This window comes from Palaemon carinicauda, chromosome 44 (genome assembly GCF_036898095.1).
Source record: "Palaemon carinicauda isolate YSFRI2023 chromosome 44, ASM3689809v2, whole genome shotgun sequence".
NCBI lineage: Eukaryota > Metazoa > Arthropoda > Malacostraca > Decapoda > Palaemonidae > Palaemon > Palaemon carinicauda.
Window position 1 is genome coordinate 50,166,561 of NC_090768.1, and position 25,179 is coordinate 50,191,739.

The window sequence follows — 25,179 nt, forward strand, 5'->3', positions numbered from 1 at the left end:
AACGTTCAGGTTCGTCCCTGAGTTTGTTGCCAAGACTCAGAACCCTGGAGTGCCGGACCCACGGTTCGACTCCTTCAGGGTCACGAGTCTCCGTTCTGTAACAAGTGACCCAGACCATCTGCTATTATGCCCAGTGAGGAGTCTGAGGCGGTACTTAAAGAGGACAGCTGCAGTTCGTCCCCGCGTGCAAGCGTTGTTTGTAAGCACAGGAAGGACTAAGAGGAGGGTCACCAAGAACACCATATCGGCTTGGATTCGAAGGGTCATCCATCACGCCTTGAATCCTGCCCCTCCTCCGTCACGTCGCCCTAGAGCACACGACGTCAGGGGCATCGCTACATCCCTGGCCTTTAAAAGAAACTTCTCTGTGACGCAGGTGCTACAAGCTGGGGTCTGGAAGCGTCAAACGACCTTCACAGCCCACTACCTGCAGGACGTGACCCACAGGAGCCTCGATACCTTTTCTATCGGCCCCGTGGTGGCTGCACAACAGCTGGTCTAACCTCAGGCTCCTCAATGGACAGGTAGCAGAAGGTTGAGGGCATTGTTACCCGGTCTTAGTCTGCGTGAATGAAAGAGTATGTCTGACCCTTACTTCTTTCTTCATCCTCCTCTCTCTTGGGGAAAGCAGCATCTTGGTCTCTGCATAGCTGACCTCAACCTCTGCAGGTAAACCATGCTCCCTTGTGTTCCTAGTATTAAGTTAATACTGTCGCGTCCCCCATACCCTGACGAGGTGGTATTGGGAACGTCCTAGCCTAGGATTCCATCTAAAGGACTCCAGGTCAACTTCCTAGGACGAGTCACACTCTTTCTCCACACACAAACTTATGTAGGCCACACGTTCTTTGCGGAGCAAGGAACTTGTGAGGTGCAGGGACTCCTTTTCTCTAGTGCTACTCACTCGGATTCTGAGTCTCCGGGTAAAGCCAAAGCCAGTAAGGCTGGGGACTTTCCACCCTTCCTAAGGGGTAAGTCACCCTATGTAAATAGCATGGTTTGTATTTCGGTTACGGAACAAATGACAAATTCGGAGATAATTTGTATTTTTCCTAACCATACAAACCTTAGCTATTTACACATATTTGCCTGCCAGCCCTGTCCCCATGAAGTCCTACCTCTAAGCAAAGTGAGCTTACCACACAGGTGTGTGAGAGGGCAGGGTAGCTAACTACCCTCCCTACCCCCCGCTAACTAGCGGTGGGGTAGTAAACCCTCGTTATAATTTGAATGGCTCGTCCTTTCAGCTACGCCAAAAATAATTACCCACTTCAAATAGCTAAGGTTTGTATAGTTAGGAAAAATACAATTTTCAATATTAAACTTACCCGATAATCATGTAGCTGTCAACTCTGTTGCCCGACAGAATTCTATGGAGGGATACGCCAGCTATCACAATACTAGAAGGGGGTGTTCTTACCAGCGCCACCTGTGGCCAGGTACTCAAGTACTTCTTGTTGACACCTCCTCAATTATTCCTCTGTCGTGCTTCTGACAAGACGTTCTGGGATACGCTTATGTTCTTGGAGTATTTTCACGACTTTGGTGAAGTATTTCTCTTTGATTTCGGCTGTCGCTTTACTGGAAACTTCTATTTTAGCTTAGTTAGCTTTTGGAATTAATTTGATTATGTTTGGTGACGAAGAGAGTATGAACTCTCGTTCACCTTTCAATGGCCGACCCTTCCCTTAGACGGAAGTGTTGGTGTCTAAGAGAGTATAGACTCTCTTTCTTAATTTTGCTTAACAAAAGTTATAGATTTATTTTATATCTCTCCGCCTCTTATAGGCCTCTTCGATTAACTTCCTTTTATTATAAACTTATTAAAATTAATTTTTATATTTGTTTATATTCGACCTTCCTAATAGTAGGCGGTCTTTTCTTGGTACCGAAGTTAATTATCGTGAGCCCGTCATTTCGGTTTTACCTGTTTACATATTATGCTATTTTAAGGTCTTTGAAAGAATTTCTTTGATAGTCTCGTACTTTTTCAAAGTTGAACTAACGTTTTGTTTGTCTCGGCAGTTGTTGACGTTCAGAACGTTTCAACTTGCACTCTATCGTTACGATAGAGAAAGAATGTTCACGGTTTCACATTGCAGTAAAGAGTAACCGTTTCTAGCGTTTTGTTCATTCTTTCTTAACTTAATGGTTTTGATCCTATTAAGGAACTTTTCTTTTTGGGAAATATTTCAGTTTTTTCCTTTAACAATAATATGTTTTAACGATATATATGATTGGGCTCTTCTCTCAGGTTCTAAGTCAAGAGAGAGAGAGAGAGAGAGAGAGAGAGAGAGAGAGAGAGAGAGAGATAGAGACGGAGGGAGAAAGAGGATAAACGTTTCCCTCAAGCCTGCCAGGCGTACGAGTAACGTCGTTATCGTTTTGCTCTTATCCCTAGTCTCTTTAGGGGAAGAAACTAAACGTTTCTAGAGTGATCTAGTGTTTAGTCTCTTTCCAGCCACTGAATTTTCTTTCATTAGATTTTTCTGTTACATTGTAATTCTGTTTTCGCAATTACTAACTTTTGAGAAGGATAGAATTGCGTGTTTCAGGTACAAACCACTTAAAGTTTCGAGTTCAGTGAAATAAGTGCAAACAGAAATCAAAGTGATAAGTGATTAGCGCAAAGTATGTCAGTGTTATGCGTGAGGGTACTTTTGTGCGCGCCAGTCGTCCTCCCAGTCCGGGACCTCTTGCAAGCTCCCAAGCCCAGGGGAGAAGCAATGTCGAAGGGCATAAGGGTTCGGCAGGCCTTGATCGGCGCACAGAAGTATCCTCGGTGGTTGTGGGCGTGTCTTACCGAGACCGTCACTCCCACCCGCAGACGATTGAGCCCTTATTTTGCTCGTCTGCAGAAGAGATTTAGAGGAGAAAATAAAGGCAGAGTTACGCTGGTCTCAGGTCTCAAGACCTCTTAAACGTAAAGTCCAGACCTATGCCAGACGTACGAAGTGAGTGTCGTGCTGAGAGTGTTGCACCTCCTCCTCCTCCTGCACCGGTGGTGCACCAACCGCCTGCACCCGTTCAGCCTGTGCTGCACCCGCCTGCACCGGTGGTGCACCTACCGGCTGCACCCGTTCAGCCTGTGCTGCACCCGCCTGCACTCGCTGCACCCAGTCGCAGCACCATCTGCCAGGCGTACGATGTTGTAGACTCTACTACAGTCCATGCAAGCACAGCTTTCGGACCTGTTGTGTGAGTGTCGGGCTGAGAGTGTTGCACCTCCCCTGCACCCGTTCAGCCTGTGCTCAACCCGCCTGCACTAGCTGCACCCAGTAGCAGCACCATCTGCCAGGCGTACGATGTTGTAGACTCTACTACAGTCCATGCAAGCACAGCTTTCGGACCTGTTGTGTGAGTGTCGGGCTGAGAGTGTTGCACCTCCCCTGCACCCTTTCAGCCTGTGCTCAACCCGCCTGCACTCGCTGCACCCAGTCGCAGCACCATCTGCCAGGCGTACGATGTTGTAGACTCTACTACAGTCCATGCAAGCACAGCTTTCGGACCTGTTGTGTGAGTGTCGGGCTGAGAGTGTTGCACCTCCCCTGCACCCGTTCAGCCTGTGCTCAACCCGCCTGCACTAGCTGCACCCAGTAGCAGCACCATCTGCCAGGCGTACGATGTTGTAGACTCTACTACAGTCCATGCAAGCACAGCTTTCGGACCTGTTGTGTGAGTGTCGGGCTGAGAGTGTTGCACCTCCCCTGCACCCTTTCAGCCTGTGCTCAACCCGCCTGCACTCGCTGCACCCAGTCGCAGCACCATCTGCCAGGCGTACGATGTTGAACCTCTTTCTGTGTTCGCTGTTCCCAGTGTTGTTCAGCCTCAGCCTTCTTTAAGGCAACCTTCGGTTTGGGATCAGGAGGATTACCCCACTCTTCCTCCTCCTCCCCTGGCTGCTCCACCGGTGGTGCAACTCTCGGTGGAGGTACAACCTCTTCCACCTGTGAGTCAGTCTCCTCAGCTGCTGCACCGAGCTCAACCCGTGCATCCTGATCCTGCGCCTCAAACACCTCTGCTTGCGGGAACTTTACCTTGTTCTGCGCAACCTCGGTCTCTTCACGCTCCACTCATACCACAGGAACAGGAACTTTCTGCACCTTCCACTGTTGTTGTTCCAGCTCGTTCTGACTCTGCTGTTCAGCATACCTTACCTCCATTTTCTAACCATGGCAAAAATATGAATCATGAGTTATGAATGTAAGGTAAACATTATGTTGATTTTTTAACCCCATGCAAGCATGCATAAAGCACTCTAGCACTGGTCATGGAATTTCTGAGAAATGTTAAACGCCATGCACACGCTCTGCTTTCCTTACAGCAGGCTCTGCTTACAGCAGGCTCTGCTTACTACATGCTCAGCATTCAGCATGCTCTGCATTCAGCATGCTCTGCATACAACATGCTCTGCATACAGCATGCTCTGCTTTCAGCATGCTATGCATACAACATGCTCTACATACAGCATGCTCTGCATACAGCATACTCTGCATTCATCATGCTCTGCATACCTTACCGCATGCTTCTCAACATATCTTGGGTTGTTGCCAACTCACTAGACTGTCAAGCAGTTTCATAACGTTGCCTTCTAGTCTGCTGCTTTTGCACCAGTGAACCCTCACTCAGAGAACTTAGCTTTTCTAGGATAAGGTCCCTGTAGATGAGAAAGTTCTTTTCTCCCTCCTTCTGATATTTCCTTGAGGACTCTGTCATTTGGAGGGAGCCTTTAGCTGCATAACCTCTTATGGACTTTTATTTAAGCATAACATGCTTACAGGGAAGGTAATGGTTCCACTTCAGCCGCTAATCCCGTCTGTTACCACACCTGCTCCCATAGACCTTGAGCTGTGTTGCATGACATGCAGTCCAAGCTTAGTCCTTGTTAGAGGATTTTTGTTTACGGAGTCAATGTGTCACGGGGAAGACGTTCAACAACCAACAGAAGGGACTTGTTGTGACGCAGTGCGGCAACCTCAGCAACCCGTTAAGGAGTTGTCTGTACGACCCAGATAGTCTAGACAGATTCGGGTTGTCACTGTACTTCCTCGCTTGCCCATGATTGTCAGTTTACAGACTGTGCAGCAGTATCATGATCTTGTGTCCGGCTCCGTCAGACGACTGGCTTTTAAGAGCTCCCACAAGTCGTCGCTGTCTGGAGATTTTCAAATGGACTATGGATCTGACCAAGGAACTGGGCCTCCTGGTCAATTTTGAGGAGTCTCAGCTCGTTCCATCCCAGACCATTGTTTCCTTGGGTATGGATCTTCAGAGTCGAGCTTTTTGGACTTGTCCGTCGGCCCCAAGGATCTTCCAAGCCCTAGAATGCATCCAGAGCATGCTGAGAAGGAACCGATGCTTAGTCAGGCAGGGGATGAGTCTAACAGGGACACTTTCATCGCTGGCCCTGTTCATCGAGTTAGGGAGACTCCACCTCCGCCCCCTTCAGTATCATCTAGCTGCTCACTGGATAAAGGACATGACGCTAGAGACGGGCTCAGTTCCTGTTTCCGAAGAGATGAGGTCTACTCTAATGTGGTGGAAGAACAGCATTCTTCTCAAGGAAGGTCTACCTTTGGCTGTTCAGACCCCCGACCACCGTCTCTTCTCGGACGCATCGGACACGGGCTGGGGTGCGACACTGGACGGACAGGAATGCTCGGGAACATGGAATCAGGAGCAAAGGACACTTCACATCTATTGCAAGGAGTTGTTGGCAGTTCATCTGGCCTTGATAAACTTCAAGTCCCTCCAGCTTACAAGGTGGTGGAGGTGAACTCCGACTACACCACAGCCTTGGCTTACATCTCCAAGCAGAGAGGGACTCATTCGAGGAAGTTGTTCAAGATCGCAAGGGACCTCCTCATTTGGTCAAAGATCGAAAGCTCACGCTGGTAACGAGGCTCATTCAGGGCGATATGAATGTCATGGCAGATCGCCTCAGCCGTAAGGGTCAGGTCTTCCCCACAGAGTGGACCCTTCACAAGAATGTTTGCAGCAGACTTTGGGCCCTGTGGGGTCTGCCAACCATAGTTCTATTCGCTACCTCGATGACCAAGAAGCTCCTCTTGTATTGTTCTCCGATTCCAGACCCAACAGCAGTTCGCGTGGATGCCTTTCTGCTGGATTGGTCCCATCTCAACCTGTATGCATTCCCGCCGTTCAAGATTGTCAACAGGGTACTTCAGAAGTTCGCCTCTCACAAAGGGACACGGTTGACGTTGGTTGCTCCCCTCTGACCCGCGAGAGAAGGGTTCACCGAGGTACTGCAATGGCTGGTCGACGTTTCCCAGGACTCTTCCTCCTAGAGTGGACCTTCTGCGTCAACCTCACGTAAAGAAGGTACACCCAAACCTCCACGCTCTTCGTCTGACTGCCTTCAGACTATCGAAAGTCTCTCTAGAACTAGAGGCTTTTCGAAGGAGGCAGCCAGAACGATTGCCAGAGCAAGGACGACATCCACTCTCAGAGTCTATCAGTCTTAATGGGAAGTCTTCCGAAGCTGGTGCAAGGCCAATGCAGTTTTCCTCAACCAGTACCACTGTAACCCAGATTGCTGACTTCCTGTTACATCTAAGGAACGTAAAATCCCTATCAGCTCCTACGATCAAGGGTTACAGAAGTATGTTGGCAGCGGTTTTCCGCCACAGAGGCTTGGATCTTTCCTCCAACAAAGATCTACAGGACCTCCTTAGGTCTTTTGAGACCTCAAAGGAACGTCGGTTGTCCACTCCAGGCTGGAATCTAGACGTGGTCCTAAGGTTCCTAATGTCATCAGGATTTGAACCGTTCCAATCAGCCTCTTTTAAGGACCTCACATTAGAAACTCTTTTCCTCGTGTGCTTAGCAACAGGTAAAAGAGTAAGTGAGATCCACGCCTTCAGCAGGAACATAGGTTTCACATCTGAAACGGCTACATGTTCCTTGCGGCTCGGTTTTTTTTGGCTAAAACGAGCTTCCTTCCCGTCCTTGCCCTAAGTCGTTCGAGATCCCAAGCCTGTCCAACATGGTGGGGAACGAACTAGAGAGAGTACTTTGCCCTGTTAGAGCTCTTAAGTACTATTTAAGAAGGTCAAAACCATTACGAGGACAATCAGAAGCCTTATGGTGTGCTATCAAGAAGCCTTCTCTACCAATGTCTAAGAACTCAGTTTCTTACTACATCAGGCTTCTGATTAGAGAAGCAAATTCTCATCTGAAGGAAGAAGACCTTGCTTTGCTGAAGGTAAGGACACATGAAGTGAGAGCTGTGGCTACTTCAGTGGCCTTCAAACAGAACCGTTCTCTGCAGAGTGTTATGGATGCAACCTATTGGAGAAGCAAGTCAGTGTTCGCATCATTCTATCTCAAAGATGTCCAGTCTCTTTACGAGTACTGCTACACCCTGGGTCCATTCGTAGCAACGAATGCAGTAGTAGGCGAGGGCTCAGCCACTACATTCCCATAATTCCATAACTTTTTAACCTTTCTCTTGAATACTTTTTATGGGTTGTTCGGTCGGCTAAGAAGCCTTCCACATCCTTGTTGATTTGGCGGGTGGTCAATTCTTTCTTGAGAAGCGCCGAGGTTAAAGGTTGTGATGAGGTCCTTTAGTATGGGTTGCAGCCCTGTATACTTTAGCACCTTTGGGTTGATTCAGCCTCCAAGAGGAACGCTGCGCTCAGTAAGGAAGACGAACTTAAAAAAGAGACAGAGTAACGGTTCAATTCGACTTCCTTACCAGGTACTTATTATTTCATTGTTATTTGAGATAACTGTTATATGAAATATGGGATACTTAGCTATCCTTTAATCTTGTACACTGGTTTTCACCCACCCCCCTGGGTGTGAATCAGCTACATGATTATCGGGTAAGTTTAATATTGAAAAATGTTATTTTCATTAGTAAAATAAATTTTTGAATATACTTACCCGATAATCATGATTTAATTGACCCTCCCTTCCTCCCCATAGAGAACCAGTGGGACCGAGGAATAATTGAGGAGGTGTCAACAAGAAGTACTTGAGTACCTGGCCACAGGTGGCGCTGGTAAGAACACCCCCTTCTAGTATTGTGATAGCTGGCGTATCCCTCCATAGAATTCTGTCGGGCAACAGAGTTGACAGCTACATGATTATCGGGTAAGTATATTCAAAAATTTATTTTACTAATGAAAATAACATATTATCTCCGAATTTGTCATTGTTAATTGAATTCTAGAATTTCAATCATACACAGAAGCCAATGCATTTGGGCCATTCAGTTATTAGTTTTTTCTATAGTTAGAGGGTTAAAACAAAACTAAGAATATGCTTATTTTATATTGATAGTATTATTCTAAAAAATTTGTATGAAATAGAGACCTATGCCATTAATTCTTGTGTTGTAAAATAAATATAAAGTTGTGTGGACTGGCCCATTGCTTTCAAACAGAATCCGGTCAGTAATTTAGATTAGCGTGCTATTTTGTTATACAGTATTAGCAAACCTAATTCTATTTTCAGATAGATTTTAAAGATGCCGTCAAAGAAATCTTGAACGGAGCTGTTCAGGATTTAGATGCAGGGTTCGCCAGAGCACAAAAACTTGCAGGGGAATTGGATAAGGAATCCAAAGGTAATCTTAACCATGAAACATTTTTTTTATGAATATACATTACAGTTTGCTCCTATTTGTATGATAATTCAAACCGTGGTTTTATATATTAGTATATTCAGTGTTAGGTTGAAAGGACATTGAAGCTTGTTAAGTAGAAGGTAGTTGAGTGTAAGGGAACCTATCACTCACCTGTCTGCTCATAGGTATTTCCTCAAATAGGACGTTGCTCCAGAGATAGAATAACGATCACTGCTTCTTTCGTGCTTTAACTGCTAAATTGTAGATGAACCACCTTTGCCATAAGAATTTCACAATTTTACTGCTTCATAGTTATTCTACTTTGCCCAAGGGGTTAACTACTGCTCTGTATTTGTTCAGTGGCTACTTTCTCTTGGTAAGGGTAGAAGAGACTCTTTAGCTATGGTCAGCAGCTCTTCTGGGAGAAGGACACTCCAAAATGAAACCATTGTTCTTTTGTCTTGGATAGTGCCATAACCTCTGTACCATGGTCTTCCACCATCTTGGGTTAGAGATCTCTTGCTTGAGGGTACACTCGGGCACACTATTCTATCTTATTTCTCTTCCTCTAGTTTTGTTAAAGTTTTTATAGTTTATTTAAGAAATATTTATTTCAGTGTTGTTACTGTTCGTAAGATATTTTATTTTTCTTTGTGTCCTTTCCTCACTGGGCTATTTTCCCTGTTGGAGCCCCTGGGCTTATAGCATTCTGCTTTTCCAACTAGGGTTATAGCCTAGCAAGTAATAATAATGATAAAAGGAGGCTCATCAGCAGAGAATTTAACATCTTGTAAATATGCTGCTCCATTCAACCTTTGCTTGCATCCATCTATCGAACCCTTTCAAGGTCTTTCTCTCTGCCTACCACTTCAGAAATATACTTTTCACTAATCTGCCATTATCCATTACTGTATTTCCACGTATTCAAAATCACTTTTAACTGCTCGTATCTACCCTTTCATTTGCGTTAACCTTTTTACTGCTTATTATACTGTACATACAGTATAACCTTATTTCTCATCCTTTTAGTTCTTCAACCACCATATAATGTACAGAATACCAGGAAAACTTTTTTAATCTTTTCTTTAAATCCTATTCAGGATTCACATATCACTTCCTTAAAGGGGAGGCAGCTTAATAATACCTTCACACGTTCCCTTCTTGCACGTCAGCTACCTTTATTGTTTCTCCTATTTATATTTCACCATCATCCATAATTACTCTCTAATACATGTATGATTCAACCACTTCAATTCTTCTATGATGCACATTAACATAAATTGATCTACATCCTAGTTTATATTTACCTTCATTACTTTAGTGTTGATCATATCTATTTTTAACTTTCTCATCTTGCAAAATATTACAAGTTCCTACAGTTTATCTTCACCGTCCATAATTGGCACCGTATCATATACAAACTTCAAGTGAAGCATCATGTTTATGAACACTGATGGACTTATCTCTAGAATACAGAATAGGATCTTGATGACAAATGCAGATACATGGAAGCCGAAAGTATAGGACTGTAAGTGTATCTTAGTTCCATTGTGAATATAAACCATCATCTTTTAATAGGAGCATAATTTAAGTGAAGCTGGAAACTCATCTTTTTGTCTATATTAGGTTGTCTAAGACACCAGCTACCCGTTGAGATACTACCGCTAGGGTAATTAGGTCCTTTGACTGGCCAGATAGCACTACATTGGATCTCTCTGGTTACATCTCCCGTTTCCTTTGCCTACACACACTCTGAATAGCCTGGCTTATTATTTACACGTTTTCCTCTTTCCTCATACACATGACAACACTTATATAAAGGAAAAATTCTTCGTCATTCAAGGGGCTAACACACTGCTTTGTAATTTTTCAATGGCTACTTTTCACGTGGGAAGGGTAGAAGAGACCCTCTAACTATGGTAACCAGCTTTTCAAGGAGAAGGATACTCCAAAATCAAATCAGTGTTCTCTAGTCTTGGGTAGTGCCATAGCCTCTGTACCAGGTTTCCCACCATCTTGGGTTAGAGTTTTCTTGCTTGAGAGTACACCCAGAAACACTATTCTATCAATTTCCTTTCTTCACTGGACTATTTTTACTGTTTTTCCCCTTGGGTTTATAGCATCCAGTTTTTCCTACCAGGGTTGTAGCTTAGCTAGGAATAATAGTAATAATAATGTGGTGCTGGTAGTTACAGGCAGGTAGCTGGGAAGACCCGCCTCCCTGCTGGCTCATTGAGTAGCCACTTTAACTTCAGCCACCATGTTGTAGTCGTACTGTCAGTTTGACTAGACTTGGGTTATTAACTTTCTATTTTTTTTCTTTTGAGTATGATTGATTGCTTTTGACAATTAAAAATCCCCATGTGAGCTTGCAGTACTGGCATGGCATCCCTGGATGTAGGAGATCAGTTGATCGCCATTCATTTCCCCTTCTTGAAAAAGCCATAAATGTAAAGAGAAATCGCCCTGCAAGGAATGTAAATCATGGTCATCATCGCCGTGTCTTTAGTACAATAAGAGAAGGAAAAATAAGGCTGAGCAAGATGCTTCTTCTTCGAGGTCTTCCTTCAAGTTCGAAAAGTTCTGCTAAACCTCTCCTTTTCTGGTACTCATGCTTTTGAACCCTTCCTGGTGGGGTAATAGCAAAGGACAGCAACCTAGAATTAACTTTAGCCCAAGCTCCAAGGGAGGTAACCCTGCCTGCACCTTCCAGCTAATATAGAGTGAGCCTGATATTTTACTCTCAGATAATGACCTGGCGAGAGGCAACTCCCTAAGGACATTGTGGCTGCCCATAGTGCTCGAGGGCAGCTTGTCAATGTAGAACCCTTTGGTAGCTTTGATTACTGCTAAACCCACAGCTTCTTCAGGTGCCACTCCTTCTGCAACCCTCATAAAGGAGAAGGCCGATATGTAACCCCCTCAGGTCTTCCAGATATCTTGGAAGGTACAGGTGATGACCGGTCCTCACTTTCCCTTGTAACTTTTCCATCAATTCAAGGAGAACTTTCAATGAGTAAGAGTAGGAAGTGCTTTCGGCCTCCCTCGCCACCAAATCAAATGACCTCATCCTCTATGATAGCAATCAGTTCACATCTCAAAACTGAGGAGTTAAATCTGCAGTACTCCCCAAGAGGATCAACCTTCCCAGCGAAGGTTCTTTCAGCCTCCACCACAGAAGATTCTCCTTCTAGACCATCACATTCCAGGAGATTTTGCGCATGTTGGCTCTTGGTAGTGTGCTGTCACCACTAAGCATGCATTCTTTAAATAAAGACCTCCCTTTGAAGTGCACACACCACACAAACACACTCCTCAGTGGGGATTGCTCTCATGTCAACGTGTATCGTCAGTGCCTGAATTTCCTCTTGCAAGAGCGTGCTATCCTACAGAAAGGCTCTCCTTGAATCTCGTTATTACATACAGCACTCAGATTTTGACGCTCGTGCTTTAGATCTATCACACTAGACTGTGGAATCTTATGCTGGTACAGTATTGGCACATAATTTTCAGGATACTAGTGCTTCCCACTGAGCACTGAGCGCACACTTCAAATCTGGAGATCTTATGCACCCTTTCCCATTTGGGATCTCACATTCCTCTGTTCTTGCTCACATTAGCACTCGAGTACAATTGTAAGTTCGCATGAACTGTGCTCGCAATCGTCTAATTGATTGATTTAAAGTTTTCTGGCATCCTGACATCTAAGGTCATTGACATCTAAATGAGGTTACATACTCTCACCTGTAAGAGACTACTTGAACGAACTTTGGCGTCTTTGCGATCGCTCACAGTCACTGATGACCTCACAGTCTTTTATGAGCAAGATTTGCCTTGGGAAGGCACTCCTGTGGAAACACTATTCTGTTCCAGCACCCAAGTGCTCAGACTGGATACTTATCCTCATGGAAAGACAAGAGCATTTGTACAACTACATAGTTGATTTAGTTTATAATTTAAAGTTTTTTTTTAATTATACTTGACATCTTAGTACTATTTTGCTCTTACTATTCGTATAATTATTTTGTTCTGTCTTTGTTTTGTTTTTTGTCTGTACAGTACAATTTGTTTGTAAATTGTAACTAATAGATTTTATTGAATAATGTCCTGCTTTTACTTCCTGACACTAATGATTCTCAAAAGTTATTTACAATAGATTTGTATGATTTTCAGAACTCCAAAGAGCAAAGGATTTAGCAGCAAAAAGTGTTCAAGAAAAAGAATCTTTCGAGAAAGAGATTTATGGGAAGTGTGCCTCAATCATTAATGCAAAGAAACTTCGCATTAAACATCTATTGGGTAACCAGCCTTCTACATCAGGTATGTATAAATAGTGAAAAATGCTGTCAAGTATAATTATGCCTGTATTATGTTATTTTTTCAGGTAGGTTTCACCCATCTGAAATGTAGACTGCTTAGTGGTATCTCTAATTGATTTTTAGTCAGTCTTTTCTATTAACTACTGTATTCTGTTACAGGATATTTGTTCGGACGAGTTTGCAAACCCAAGGTTTTTATGTAGATAGTGTACCTTTTGGTAAAAGTTTAAAATCATCAACTAGTGGTTAGCTGGTGAAGTGTAGGAGGATGAATCCCTTACCCGATTACTTACTAAACACTTTTCTTTTGTCAGTTATTCTGTGAAGACCTTAGACTGGGTTCTTTTACTCTGTTTTATCCTGTGGCTGAGGTTTCTTGCTGTTTTCTTGTGGATAATAACTTTGGCATGTATATTTTGGTATACTGCATTTGTTAATTTATAGAAATTTGCTTGAATCTTCTCTTTCTGGTTAGCTTGTCATGTGGATCAAATTGTGGCAAGTTCATGTCAGGTATTGGTGTTGACTATCATACCTTATACTTGTTTTGCAGAGACTGGAGTTTTACTGATTCAGTGGAATAGCTTCAGGTCTAAAAGTAAGACTAGCTAGCCTTGACAGACTTGACTATCGTCTGAGGGAAACATAATTTTTTAAACATAAAACTTACCCTCTGGTTATATAAGAATGGCTAAAATCCCTGACGCCCCTGCAGAACTATTCAAAACTCGCGGCTATCGCAGGTATGTCAGGTGTACACTAGCGCCCTGGTGGACTACAGGTAGAACTAATCTAACCTATTCAGATTTTCTCTGCCGGCCATACTGGCCAGAATGTTGAAAATTCACTCGCTATTTACATTCAATTGGACGGTTTATTTGGTGATGTACTCTTTTTGTTTTGGGCTTTCGCTTTAGTAATTTCCTTTTCATTTTTTCTTGAAATCTGTATTTTTTTGGGGGTTATTTAGCTGTTTTGACCTTTGTTATTCTTTAATTTTCTCTCGCCACTTTTCAATTTGGCCAACCCCTCCCCTGTATATAGGAAGTGTAGTAAGAGTTGTCACACTTGCCTTCCTAAGGGTTCTGTTGATCTGCATACAATTTGTGTTAAATGTAGGGGAAAATCGTGTTCTTTTGGGGATCGGTGTAAAGAATGTTCTTCGTTAACTGAAAGTCAGTGGGTAGCTTATGAGCGTTATACTCAGAAATTAGAGAGAGATAGGATTAGACGTAGTTCTTCCCGTTCTGTGGATTTATCTGTGTCTGATGTCATTAATCCTATTCCTTCCCCCATAGTGGTAGATCAAGAGCTGAATGAACCTACGATGAGGGAGATGTTGTCCGCGATTCAAGCTCTTGGTGTGAGATTTGAATCTTTAGCCGCGGATAAAAAGCAAGGCGAAGTGCTCGAATGTAGGTTCCAATAGAGATAAAGTGATTCATTCAGATGCGGAGTTAATACCTGGTTTGGGCGTGACGATTCATGCTCCGCCTCTCCCTTCGGATTGGGGCTCTTCTCCCGAAAGTGGTGAACGGTTGGATAGTGATGAAGAGGGCGAATTCGCTGTAGAAAAGGCTGCGCGATTATTGCCTCAAGGGGATCCAAAGTGGTCTATGTTGTTGGACATGAAGCAGCAGCTCTCGTCAATGATGCAGTCTTATCGACCGGCTGTTGGCAATGCGGCTGGGCGTCAGTCTTCCGAGGTAGACCCGTTGTCGCACAGGCAGCCTGTTGTCTCTGAGGCTGACGTGATATCGCACAAGCGGTCTCCCAGTTTCACTGCTCAGCGGCAGGTTGAAGTAGATTTGTCTCAGCAGAGCCCTGTTTCACAACATCTAGCAAAAGCGCATACAGCTGATCGTCAGTCCAAGCGTGACGACGCTCGCCAAATAGTGGAGCGGACCGCGAATCGGCAGGATGGGAGCAGGCGCGAGGCGGAGCGTCAACGGCAGCAACAAGCAGAACCTAAGCGGCACCGTGACGAAGCTCCGCAGTTAATCGATGGAGCGTCAGCGGCAGCGGCAGGCAGGCGCTAAGCGTCAGCGTGACGACTCATGCCAATCGAGTCATGGAATGTCGGAGCGTCAGCGCGAGCATCGCGTCAGCGCGAGCATCGCGTCAGCGCGGCGCGCCAGGACGCGGCCGAGCGTCAGTGCCAGCTAGATTCTCCCCATAGTTAAACCAATCGTGACAGCAAACACAAGGCGAGTGGCTGTCAATTGGACGTGGATATGGAACAACGCAAGCACGCCCATGTCGCCACTGACGCGCCTGCACAGGAAGGTCATTGTTATGATCAAAACACAACTCCAATCACTGATTTGTTGGAGGAAGATCCGGATGAGGTTTTATCTCAGGAGGAACAATTGGATGATATCTCGGAGGGAGAAGAGGAGAAACCACCTCAACATTTGGTGGACCTCAAGAAGCTAATGCTAGTCTTCACGGAATTATTTCCAGACAATTTTACGCCTGTTGCTCCGCGATCTCCTCCTTCTGAGTTTACCTTCAGTAAAGCAGCAAAGGCATCCTTTTATACAGAAATGGTTCTTTCCCGCTCTTCTAAGAGAGCATTAAAATTAATGGGAGCATGGTTGGATTCAAAGAAAGCTTTGGGCAAGACATGCTTTGCGTTTCCACCAGCCAAGCTAGCTTCTAAGTAGAGCGTTTGGTATGAGACGGGGGAAGTCTTGGGTTTGGGAGTTCCGGTGTCTGCGCAGGGAGAGTTCTCATACCTGGTGGACTCTTCCTGTCGCCTGGCAATGAGGAAGACTAAAGTGTGGTGGTCGGTGTCGGAGTTTGACCATCTCTTGAAAGGATTGTTCAGGGCTTTTGAGGTGTTTAATTTGCTTGACTGGTCACTGGGAGCCTTAAGCAGAAAAGTAACGGAAATGATGGACACAGATACGAGTAATCTTGACCAGCTTATGTCCTGTATGGACAAGGCAATTAGAGATGGTTTTAACCAGCTGGCTGCTCTGTTTACTGAGGGAGTTGTGAAGAAGAGAGCAACTTTGTGTTCCCTCCTCTCTGCGGGGTCACTCCATGTCAGAGATCGGAGTTGCTTTTTGCGCCCATGTCTTCGGCTCTTTTTCCGCAGGACTTAGTGAAGGAAGTGGCCACAAATTTGACTCGGAAGGTTACTCATGATTTGTTTGCCAAAACAGCCAGTAAGGTTTTGCCTACATCCTTCTCTTCTCATAGAACAAAGGAGGGGACATCATATTCTCATTCTGCTCCCTTTTGGGGCAAGCCTGCAGGGAGAAGTAATTCAAATCGGAGGCAAAAAAGCCCAAGAAACAAGGAGCCAAGCCCAGTCGAGTCAGGGTCTGACTACTCTCCCCTTCAAGCAGTAGTGGGAGCCAGGCTAATCTACTTCTGGCAGGCCTGGGAGAAGAAGGGAGCAGACCCTTGGTCCGTACGTCTTCTAAAGGAAGGATACAAGATTCCGTTCTTATCTAAACCTCCTCTAGCCGCAGATCTTGTGGATCCTTCGCCCAAGTACAAGAGAGAACCGAAGAGGCAAGCCATGCAGCTTTAGGTGTCGCTTTTGCTGGAAAAGAGAGCGATAGAGAGGGTGCGGGACTTGGAGTCTCCAGGGTTTTACAACCGTTTGTTCCTAGTCCCCAAGAGTTCAGGGGAATGGAGACCGGTTCTGGATGTAAGCGCCCTCAACCGCTACATCCAGAACTCGAAATTCACAATGGAGACTCAGAAGACCGTACTGGCAGCTGTGAGGAAAGGCGATTGGATGGTATCATTGGTTCTCCAGGACGCTTATTTCCGTGTTCCAATACATCAAGCTGCAGGCGTTACCTGAGGTTCGTATACGGGAAGGAAGTCTTCCAGTTTCGAGCCCTATGTTTCGGCCTCTGCACAGCTCCTCTGATTTTTATGAAACTAATGATGAATATGGCGAGCATGCTGCACTCGAGAGGCATCAGAGCCTCCTTTTACTTGGACGATTGGCTTATAAGAGCTCCCTCAGCCGATCGCTGTTTGAAGGACTTTCAGTTGACTTTAGATTTGACCAAAAAATTGGGACTCCTAGTGAGCCCAAAGAAGTCATAGCTGATTCCATCCCAGAAGATCCTTTATTTGGGGATGGAGATTCAGTCAGGATTTCCAGGCTTTTCCGTCGCCTGCAAGAGTTCAGTCAGCACTTTTAAGGCTGGAGGCCTTTATGAAGAAGAAAGTCACTTCAGTAAGAGAATGGATGAGTCTTCTGGGAACCCTCTCGTCTCTAGAGAAGTTTGTATCCCTTGGGAGACTGCACCTACGTCCCCTTCAATTTCACCTCAATGCTCATTGGAAGAGGGGAGACAGTCTCGACAGGGAGAGTATTCCCATTACGAGTACGATCAGAGCACACCTTCGATGGTGGAATAATGCTCACAGACTCAACGAGGGCCTCTCGTTGGAGCAGAAGAACCCAGACCTCGTGTTGTTTTCAGACGCCTCAAATTCGGGGTGGGGAGCAACATTGGGAAAAAGAGAATCTCAGGTCATTGGACAAAGGAACAGGAGGCTCTTCATATCAATCAGAAGGAGCTCTTAGCAGTGCACTTAGCCCTCAGAGGATTCGAGGATCTGGTCCTAGAACAAGGTGGTTCAAGTCAATGCGGACAGCACCACGGCCCTAGCGTATACTGTATAGCAAAGCAGGGGCGGACCCACTCAAAATCGCTGTACGAGTTAGCGAGATCTCTTCTCCTTTGGGCGAAGGAAAGGAGGATTCTTTTATTGACACGGTTCATTCAAGGAGTCAAGAATGTGAGTGCGGACAGGCTCAGCAGGGGGACCAAGTTCTTCCCACAGAGTGGACGCTACATCTGGACGTTTGCAAGAATCTGTGGCAGTTATGGGGTCGTCCCCTCATAGATCTGTTTGCAACCTCCAAGACAAAGAGACTGGGAACGTACTGCTCTCCAGTTCCGGATCTCGAGGCAGCTCACATAGACGCGTTCCTGTTAGATTGGACACACATGGATGTGTATGCGTTTCCACCATTCAAGTTCCTATACAAAGTGGTGCAAAAGTTTGTATCTCACAAGGGGACCAGGATGACCCTAATTGCTCCTTTCTGGCCGTCAAGAGTCTGGTTCACGGAGGTACTGGAGTGGATAGTGGACGTGCCGAGAAGCCTTCCGACAAGAGCAGATCTTCTCAGACAGCCCCATTTGGCAAGAAATCACCTAAACCTCCGAGCTCTACGTCTAAGTGCCTTCAGACTATCGAAAAACTCGCAAGATCTAGAGGATTTTTGAAGGAGGCAACCAAGGCTATTGCAAGAGCAAGGAGAGCCTCTACCATCAGGGTGTATCAGTCCAAATGGGAGGTATTCAGAGAATGGTGTAGGGCTAACTCGGTTTCTTCGTCCAATACCTCTATAACACAGATTGCCGATTTCTTTTTAGATCTTAGAAATAAGCGTAACTTTTCTGCTTCGACGATTAAAGGATACAGAAGTATGCTGGCAACTGTTTTCAGACATAGAAATTTGTATCTCTCCAACAATAAAGATTTACAAGACCTTCTTAGGTCTTTTGAAACATCTAAGAGATGTCATCAGGTTTCACCTGCTTGGAATTTGGATGTGGTACTTAGATTCCTTATGAGTGACAGGTTCGAGCCTCTGCACTTGGCTACTTTTAAAAATATGACTTTGAAGACCCTTTTCTTAGTGAACTTGGCGACGGCTAAAAGAGTCAGTAAGCTCCATGCTTTTAGCAAGAACATTGGATTCAGAAACGGGAAAGCAATATGTTCCTTGCAGCAGGGTTTTCTGGCCAAGAATGAACTTCCTTTTCGTCCATGGCCCAAGTCTTTTGAAATTACTAATCTCTATGACATAGTGGGCGATGAGATCGAAAAAGTACTCTGTCCTGTTAGAGCTCTAAGGGTATATTTGGACAGAACGAAGAGCTTCAGAGGCAGCTCGGAGGCGCTCTGGTGTGCAGTCAAGAAACCCTTGCAGCCTTTGTCGAAGAATGCTCTATCCTTTTTTATAAGGCTTTTAATTAGAGAAGCTCATTCACAGTGTGATGAGCCAGATCTTAGACTGCTCAAGGTGAGAGCACATGAAGTAAGAGCAGTGGCTACTTCAGTAGCTTTTAAACAAAATCGTTCTCTGCAAAGCATAATGGATGCGACTTTTTGGAGAAGTAAGTCTGTTTTCGTATCCCATTACGTAAAACATGTCCAGACTCTTTATGAGGACTGCTACACTTTGGGTCCATTCGTTGCCGCGAATACAGTAGTAGGTGAAGGATCTACCACTCCGTTCCCCTAATTCCTAGTACCCTTTTCTTTCTCTTGGAACTTTGTTGTTTTATGGTTGTATGTGGAGAGTGGTCGACAGTCTTCCGCTATCTGTTGTTTGGTCAGGTGGTCATGTTGTTCCTTGAGAGCGCCCGGAACAAGGGTATTAGTGGAGGTCCTGTCATGTTATAGGTTATGGCACCATTTGACAGTTCCTAGAGATCATCAACCCCCTGGGTGGACCGCTGGATCTTCTAAGGATAGCAGACAGAATGAGGCAGAGAACCATTGCAGTCTGCTTCGTTATCAGGTACAAACCTCTCAAGTTACTGAGGTGTAACTCTTAAGTGAATTTCCAATCAAATTGCTGTCTGACCCAGCACCAAGGGTGTCAATCAGCCATTCTTATATAACCAGCGGGTAAGTTTTTTATGTTTAAAAATTATATTTTCATAATAAAATAAATTTTTGAACATACTTACCTGCTGGTTATATAAGTTATAATCCCACCCTCCTCCCCTCTAGAGACCAAGGGCCAAGGAAAATCTGAATTGGTTGGATTAGTTCTACCTGTAGTCCACCAGGGCGCTAGTGTACACCTGGCATATCTGCGATAGCCACGAGTTTTGAATAGTTCTGCCGGGGCGTCAGGGACTTTAGCCATTCTTATATAACCAGCGGGTAAGTATGTTCAAAAATTTATTTTATTATGAAAATATCATTTTTACTCTGTACTTGCCTTTCCCATTTACAACCGTCTTTACCAAATCCTTTTGCACTTGTCAGTTCAACTGAGGTGCGAATATTCAGGCCTGTAGGTGATTATGACCTGCCCTCCCTGGCCAGGAACATTAATGGTGCTATTAGTTCTTATGATCCCCAATGCATCATTCCCCAACTATTTTTGCAATGGCCATAGCTAAGGTATCCTCAGGAAACCAAAGAACTATCGAAGGCTTTGTGATAGTCCCTAGGTTTCTTGGGAGAGCTGTCTCTTTACAGGTTATCTCTGCCAAGCCTTCCCCTGCTGCTTTGATCTCAGAGAAACTACGGTAGTTCACATTGCTTCCAAGACCCCTGTTCCTGTTGTTCTTTCTGGTTTTGTTGATGCTCATGCTGTTATCCTTTACGGGATGCTCATCTTGACACTGTCCATATTAGATATCTAATAGTTTGGAGATACAAGGTACATTTAGGTTGAAGAGTCATTGTGGAATGTTCTCCTCCTCCTCCCGTTGTCTTTTTAATCTCTGGATGGGAGGAAAATGGCTAATTATTATCATTATTATTATTATTATTATTATTGCAAGCTAAGCTGCAGCCTTAGTTGGTAAAGAAGGATGCTATAAGCCCAAGGGCTCCAACAGAGAAAATTAGCCCAGTGTGGAGGGAAACGTGGAAATAAATAAACTGCAAGAGAAGTAAGGAACAATCAAAATAAAATATTTTAAGAACGGCAACAACATTGAATTGGATCTTTCATATATAAACTGAAAGAAAAGAGGAAGAGAAGAAAGATGAAATAGCGTGCCCGAGTGAACCCTCAAGCATGAAAACTCTAATGTAATGCAGAGGCTATGGCACTACCCAACACTAGAGAATAATGGTTTGATTTTGGAGTGTCCTTCTAAAAGAGCTGCTTACTATAGCTAAAGAGCCTCCTCTACCCTTAACAAGAGCAAAGTAGCTACTGGACATTTACAGTGCAGTAGTTAACCCCTTGAGCAAAGAAGAATTGTTTGGTAATCTCAGTGTTGTCAGGTGTACAAGGACAGAGGAGAAGTGTAAAGAATAGGCCAGACTATTCAGTGTATGTGTAGGCAAAGGAAAAAGGAGCCTACCCAACACAAGGGGACCAATAGTCTTCTCATAAATTGTAAATTTTAATGATGATGGTAATTGCTATGCTATCCTGAGAGTACAGCTTCTCAATGGTACACAAATTCATCAAATTCACAATTTCAACAAATATTCTTTGAATAAGTGAGGACTCCATACTTAGCAGCTGTGTGTCATTCTTATAAAAGTAGGTGTGTAAAGTGGTTGAAAAGTAAATCCAAGGACAGTTATGGGTACAGTTCAAGCATGATTAAGGGTGCATTAATTTTCTTTTTATTCATACTTTCTCTCAATAGTTCTACAGCATCAAAGACATATTTGGTTGAGGCAGAATGGTATTTTCTGAACCCTTCTCTCAACTTATAAAATGCATTATAGTAGGACAACTAGGAAACAACATTCTTAAATAGCAGCAAGAGCCACATTGGATTTGTATGCCTGGGTTTTATGATGGATGAGCACCTATAGCATCAGCTTCCCATCCAGATACTTGCTCATTTTCTCCTATAGCTACTTCAAGATATTAGCACAGCAGGCTCCAGTGACTTTGTTAGGCAGTAATCTACCAGTAGCATTCTTCTACATCCCAAAATATCAAGGCCATAACCTTCCATGTAGACATTACTGTTTAAGGAGCTGGAAATCCTTGGTATTTTCATTTATTCGCTGTTCTTTAGCCTGGCTGAAGTTTTTTAACCGAGAGATAAATCAAGACCATCATAAAAGATAGCAAGGCTGTTGCTTAAAAAGTTTCACCAAAGCTGCGTCTGATCAGTTCTAAGAAGTTTTGTGAACCCATAAGCTGAAACTTTCATCATTTTTACATTGTTGTGAATAACTGTATGGACACATTCCTGGGTGATACCAAGATACCCAAGCGTTGAGATGTAAAGCACTCCGTTGACCAACAAGCTGTAAATTATCATGTCATTGACTATGTCCATTTATTTGACTCAGTTTTCTATAACAGAACAAAAAGAAATATCAAATTCAAGCTTCAGCTAAGTGAATTAAACTGGAATTGTGTAACTCATATCCTTCAACCATAGGCCTCAAACTTATCAGTCCCCTGTCATGTTTTAATCATTTTCTAAAGGTTAATAATACTGTATCCAACAATTTTTAGGACCACAAAACTTGATAATGTTGAAGATTATGTATTAATATTTTATAATTATTATTTAAAGTTTAAAATTATTTTCCAAATATTCATAAAGGAAATAATTGTAATTGGTCAAATAGTAACCAAAAGAATGAAAGATTAACAAGATCTGATAATTTAATTTCCTTCTGTCCACATTGAGAAAGTTCATCAAAAACTAGATTGTGATATATGTAACAATGCTAAATTTCAGCTTAGTTTTCATATCAAAATTAGCTTTAGCAAACTTGAAGGTTTTAAAGAATAATACAACGGGGTATTATATTAATATGGCTTGCATATTCATGAAGAAGAAACATCCATTGATGGATTAATATTGAAGTGTGCCTTATATTTTCCAGAACCGCAAATCACTGGTGTAAGGAAAACATTGACCAGTACAGACCCTATAAGTCAGTCCATTACACCAACAAAGTCTAGTTCTAAAGATAGTGATGGATATAGTTCAGACACAGATGTCGATGACCCTGATGTAGAGGAGGTTGATACCGATGAAGAGAATTTTAGAAAAACGCCAACACAGAAACGCAAGATCACAAGTAAACTGGATAAGTTCCCAGTACAATTCAATGACTCCCAAGATAGTCTATTTAACGATAGCCTTGAAGCCGAGCTATATTCTAAAGATTTTGAAAGTAAGAAGCAAAAGGTGTTAGGTGGAAAACAAAGCAAGGCTGTAAAGGAAAGAGACTCCAATGGTAAAACGAGTCACTCGGTGCCTGAAGTTTCATCTTCATCAGATGCTGTTCAAATGGACACGCAACGCTCTATTATTGATGAGTTGTTTTAAAGTATCTGATTGATTGAGCTATTAGGATATTGTGAATCTGGACCAAAGATTGCTTTTGCAAGTGATAGTCAGTCGCCTAACCAAAATTACCAGTACTAAACAGTGTACGGTACTGGAGTAAAATGGAAAAAACTGATAGTTTGTATTTTATGAACTATTTAAAAATGACTGTGAATAATAGTAACTGATTCATATATTTAAAGTACAATTCATTTGAAATATCTTGATGTATAATTATTGAGTACAATGTTTAGAGGTCAACATGTTATAAATAACAATGTGGAGATTGTGGTGCTTTGTCAACAGCCGATGCCTTTTGACTATTTTTTATATCTTTTTGTACCGTATTTACAAAAATGCTATAGCAATACATATTTCTGATGATTTATTTGTATTTCAGAGGAAAAGAAAAGTTATAGATATTTTATTGATTTATTTCTAGAAATATATACCCATTACAGAGTTAATATAAACAAATTTGTTGATTTTTATAAGTACTATACCTGTACCATTTTCTTATGTAGATGTTATATACTGTGCAAAACTTTATAACATAAATCATAATCAAGAAAACTATTAATAAAGTTAACTTATGATTTCTTTCTTTATATTAATCTCTGTACTGAACTCAACTCGGGCCTTTTTTTAATATGTGGAATCTTGTTAAAATACTGTTTGTTCCAACACTTAGTACTTACCTCGAACTACTTTCTTAGGAGTATCAGGGATCTCCTCCCAACTGACCAGAATTTTGTGTAGTTTACCCCACCTCCGTTTTCTATGCGGGGGAACCTCTGGCGGAGTGATACGCGCCATGAGGCAACCCGGGGTCAGAGAGCGTGCTCGCTCAGGTCTCGACCTCCAGTAAGTTTTCTGGTCGTGTCGTGATAACATCTCTCCGCGCTCTCCTTACCCAGTGCGACCCTTTGTGTCCCACGCGGTCCCCACGTGGTCCTCTCGTGTTCATACCTTACCGTACCCTTTCCCTCTGTGTTCCTGTGTCTTGTGGTGCTTTACTGGTTGGTTATGGAGCATCCCCGTCGTTGCCCCGGGCCTATGGCCGGTAAATCCTGTGGGGCTTTTCTGTCCAAATCGGAAGTCGACCCCCACTCCTTGTGTTCGACGTGTAGGGGCAGTGTGTGTTCCCTTGCAGCCACGTGTCCGGAGTGTGAATCCTTAAATATACTGAACACCAACCACTATGCTGAATAAAAATATTTACTTCATAAGGTGGCACGTTTTTATGGCTGTGAATCCTTGCATAAATAAAATGTAGAGGTTTTGTTGATTTTCCATCAGCTGTAGGCTATATCAGTTCTTTGTGAATGGTTGTGTTTATTATCTTTCACACTAAGATACCAGTTTGTAGCTAAGAAGAAGCAATTAGGTTATCTTCCGGATTTTTTTAAAGATATCTGTAAATAATTTCTTATATTGAAACTTTGTTCATTTCTTAGGTTACTATAGTCCATTTCTTTTAGCGAGGTAGATATTCACCGACTCACAACGGTGCCCTTTTATCTCGGAAAAGTTTCCTGATCGCTGATTGGTTAGAATTATCTTGTCTAACCAATCAGCGATCAGGAAACTTTTCCGAGCTAAAAGGGCACCGCTGTGAGGCAGTGCAAATCTGCCTCGCTAAAGAAATCGACTATAGAAGGGGATTAAATACTCCGATGGACATTTCCCAATATTTCTTAGAAGTTCCACAGGTACATTAGTGTAAAAAATATTCAGATGGATATTTCCCAATATTTCTAGGAAATTCCACAGGTACATTAGTGTAAAAAATATTCGGATGGATATTTCCCAATATTTCTTAGAAATTCCACAGGTACATTAGTGTACAAAATATTCAGATGGATATCTCCCAATATTTCTTAGAAATTCCACAGGTACATTAGTGTACAAAATATTCAGATGGATATCTCCCAATATTTCTTAGAAATTCCACAGGTACATTAGTGTAAAAAATATTCAGATGGATATCTCCCAATATTTCCTAGAAACACCACAGATACTTATATAGAGTACATTTTAAAGTGTTTTCTCCTGAACACAATTGTACTTCTCCAGGAAAGTGGGGAGCTTTTAACACTGTGTTTATTCTCATGTGGCTGATTGCAACCAGGTGATAACCAGTTTTGATTTTCCGACGATTTTACTGAATTATCGAAGTGCTTCTTAATCGTATGATATTGTATTATGG

The 25,179-nt window shown here is 43.2% G+C and overlaps 1 protein-coding gene across 1 annotated transcript in view; it reads left to right on the top strand.

Moving 5' to 3' along the window:
* The window catches only part of LOC137634332 (uncharacterized), a 33,912-nt gene extending 10,342 nt beyond the window's left edge, over nt 1–23,570 (top strand). Inside the window, exons 3-5 of the mRNA XM_068366717.1 lie at nt 8,485–8,596; nt 12,770–12,916; nt 22,522–23,570. Of these exons, the coding sequence (XP_068222818.1) occupies nt 8,485–8,596; nt 12,770–12,916; nt 22,522–22,970 (708 nt within the window). The 3' untranslated portion in view covers nt 22,971–23,570. The remainder of the gene's footprint in view (nt 1–8,484; nt 8,597–12,769; nt 12,917–22,521) is intronic.
* Nucleotides 23,571–25,179: the final 1,609 nt, after the last annotated feature.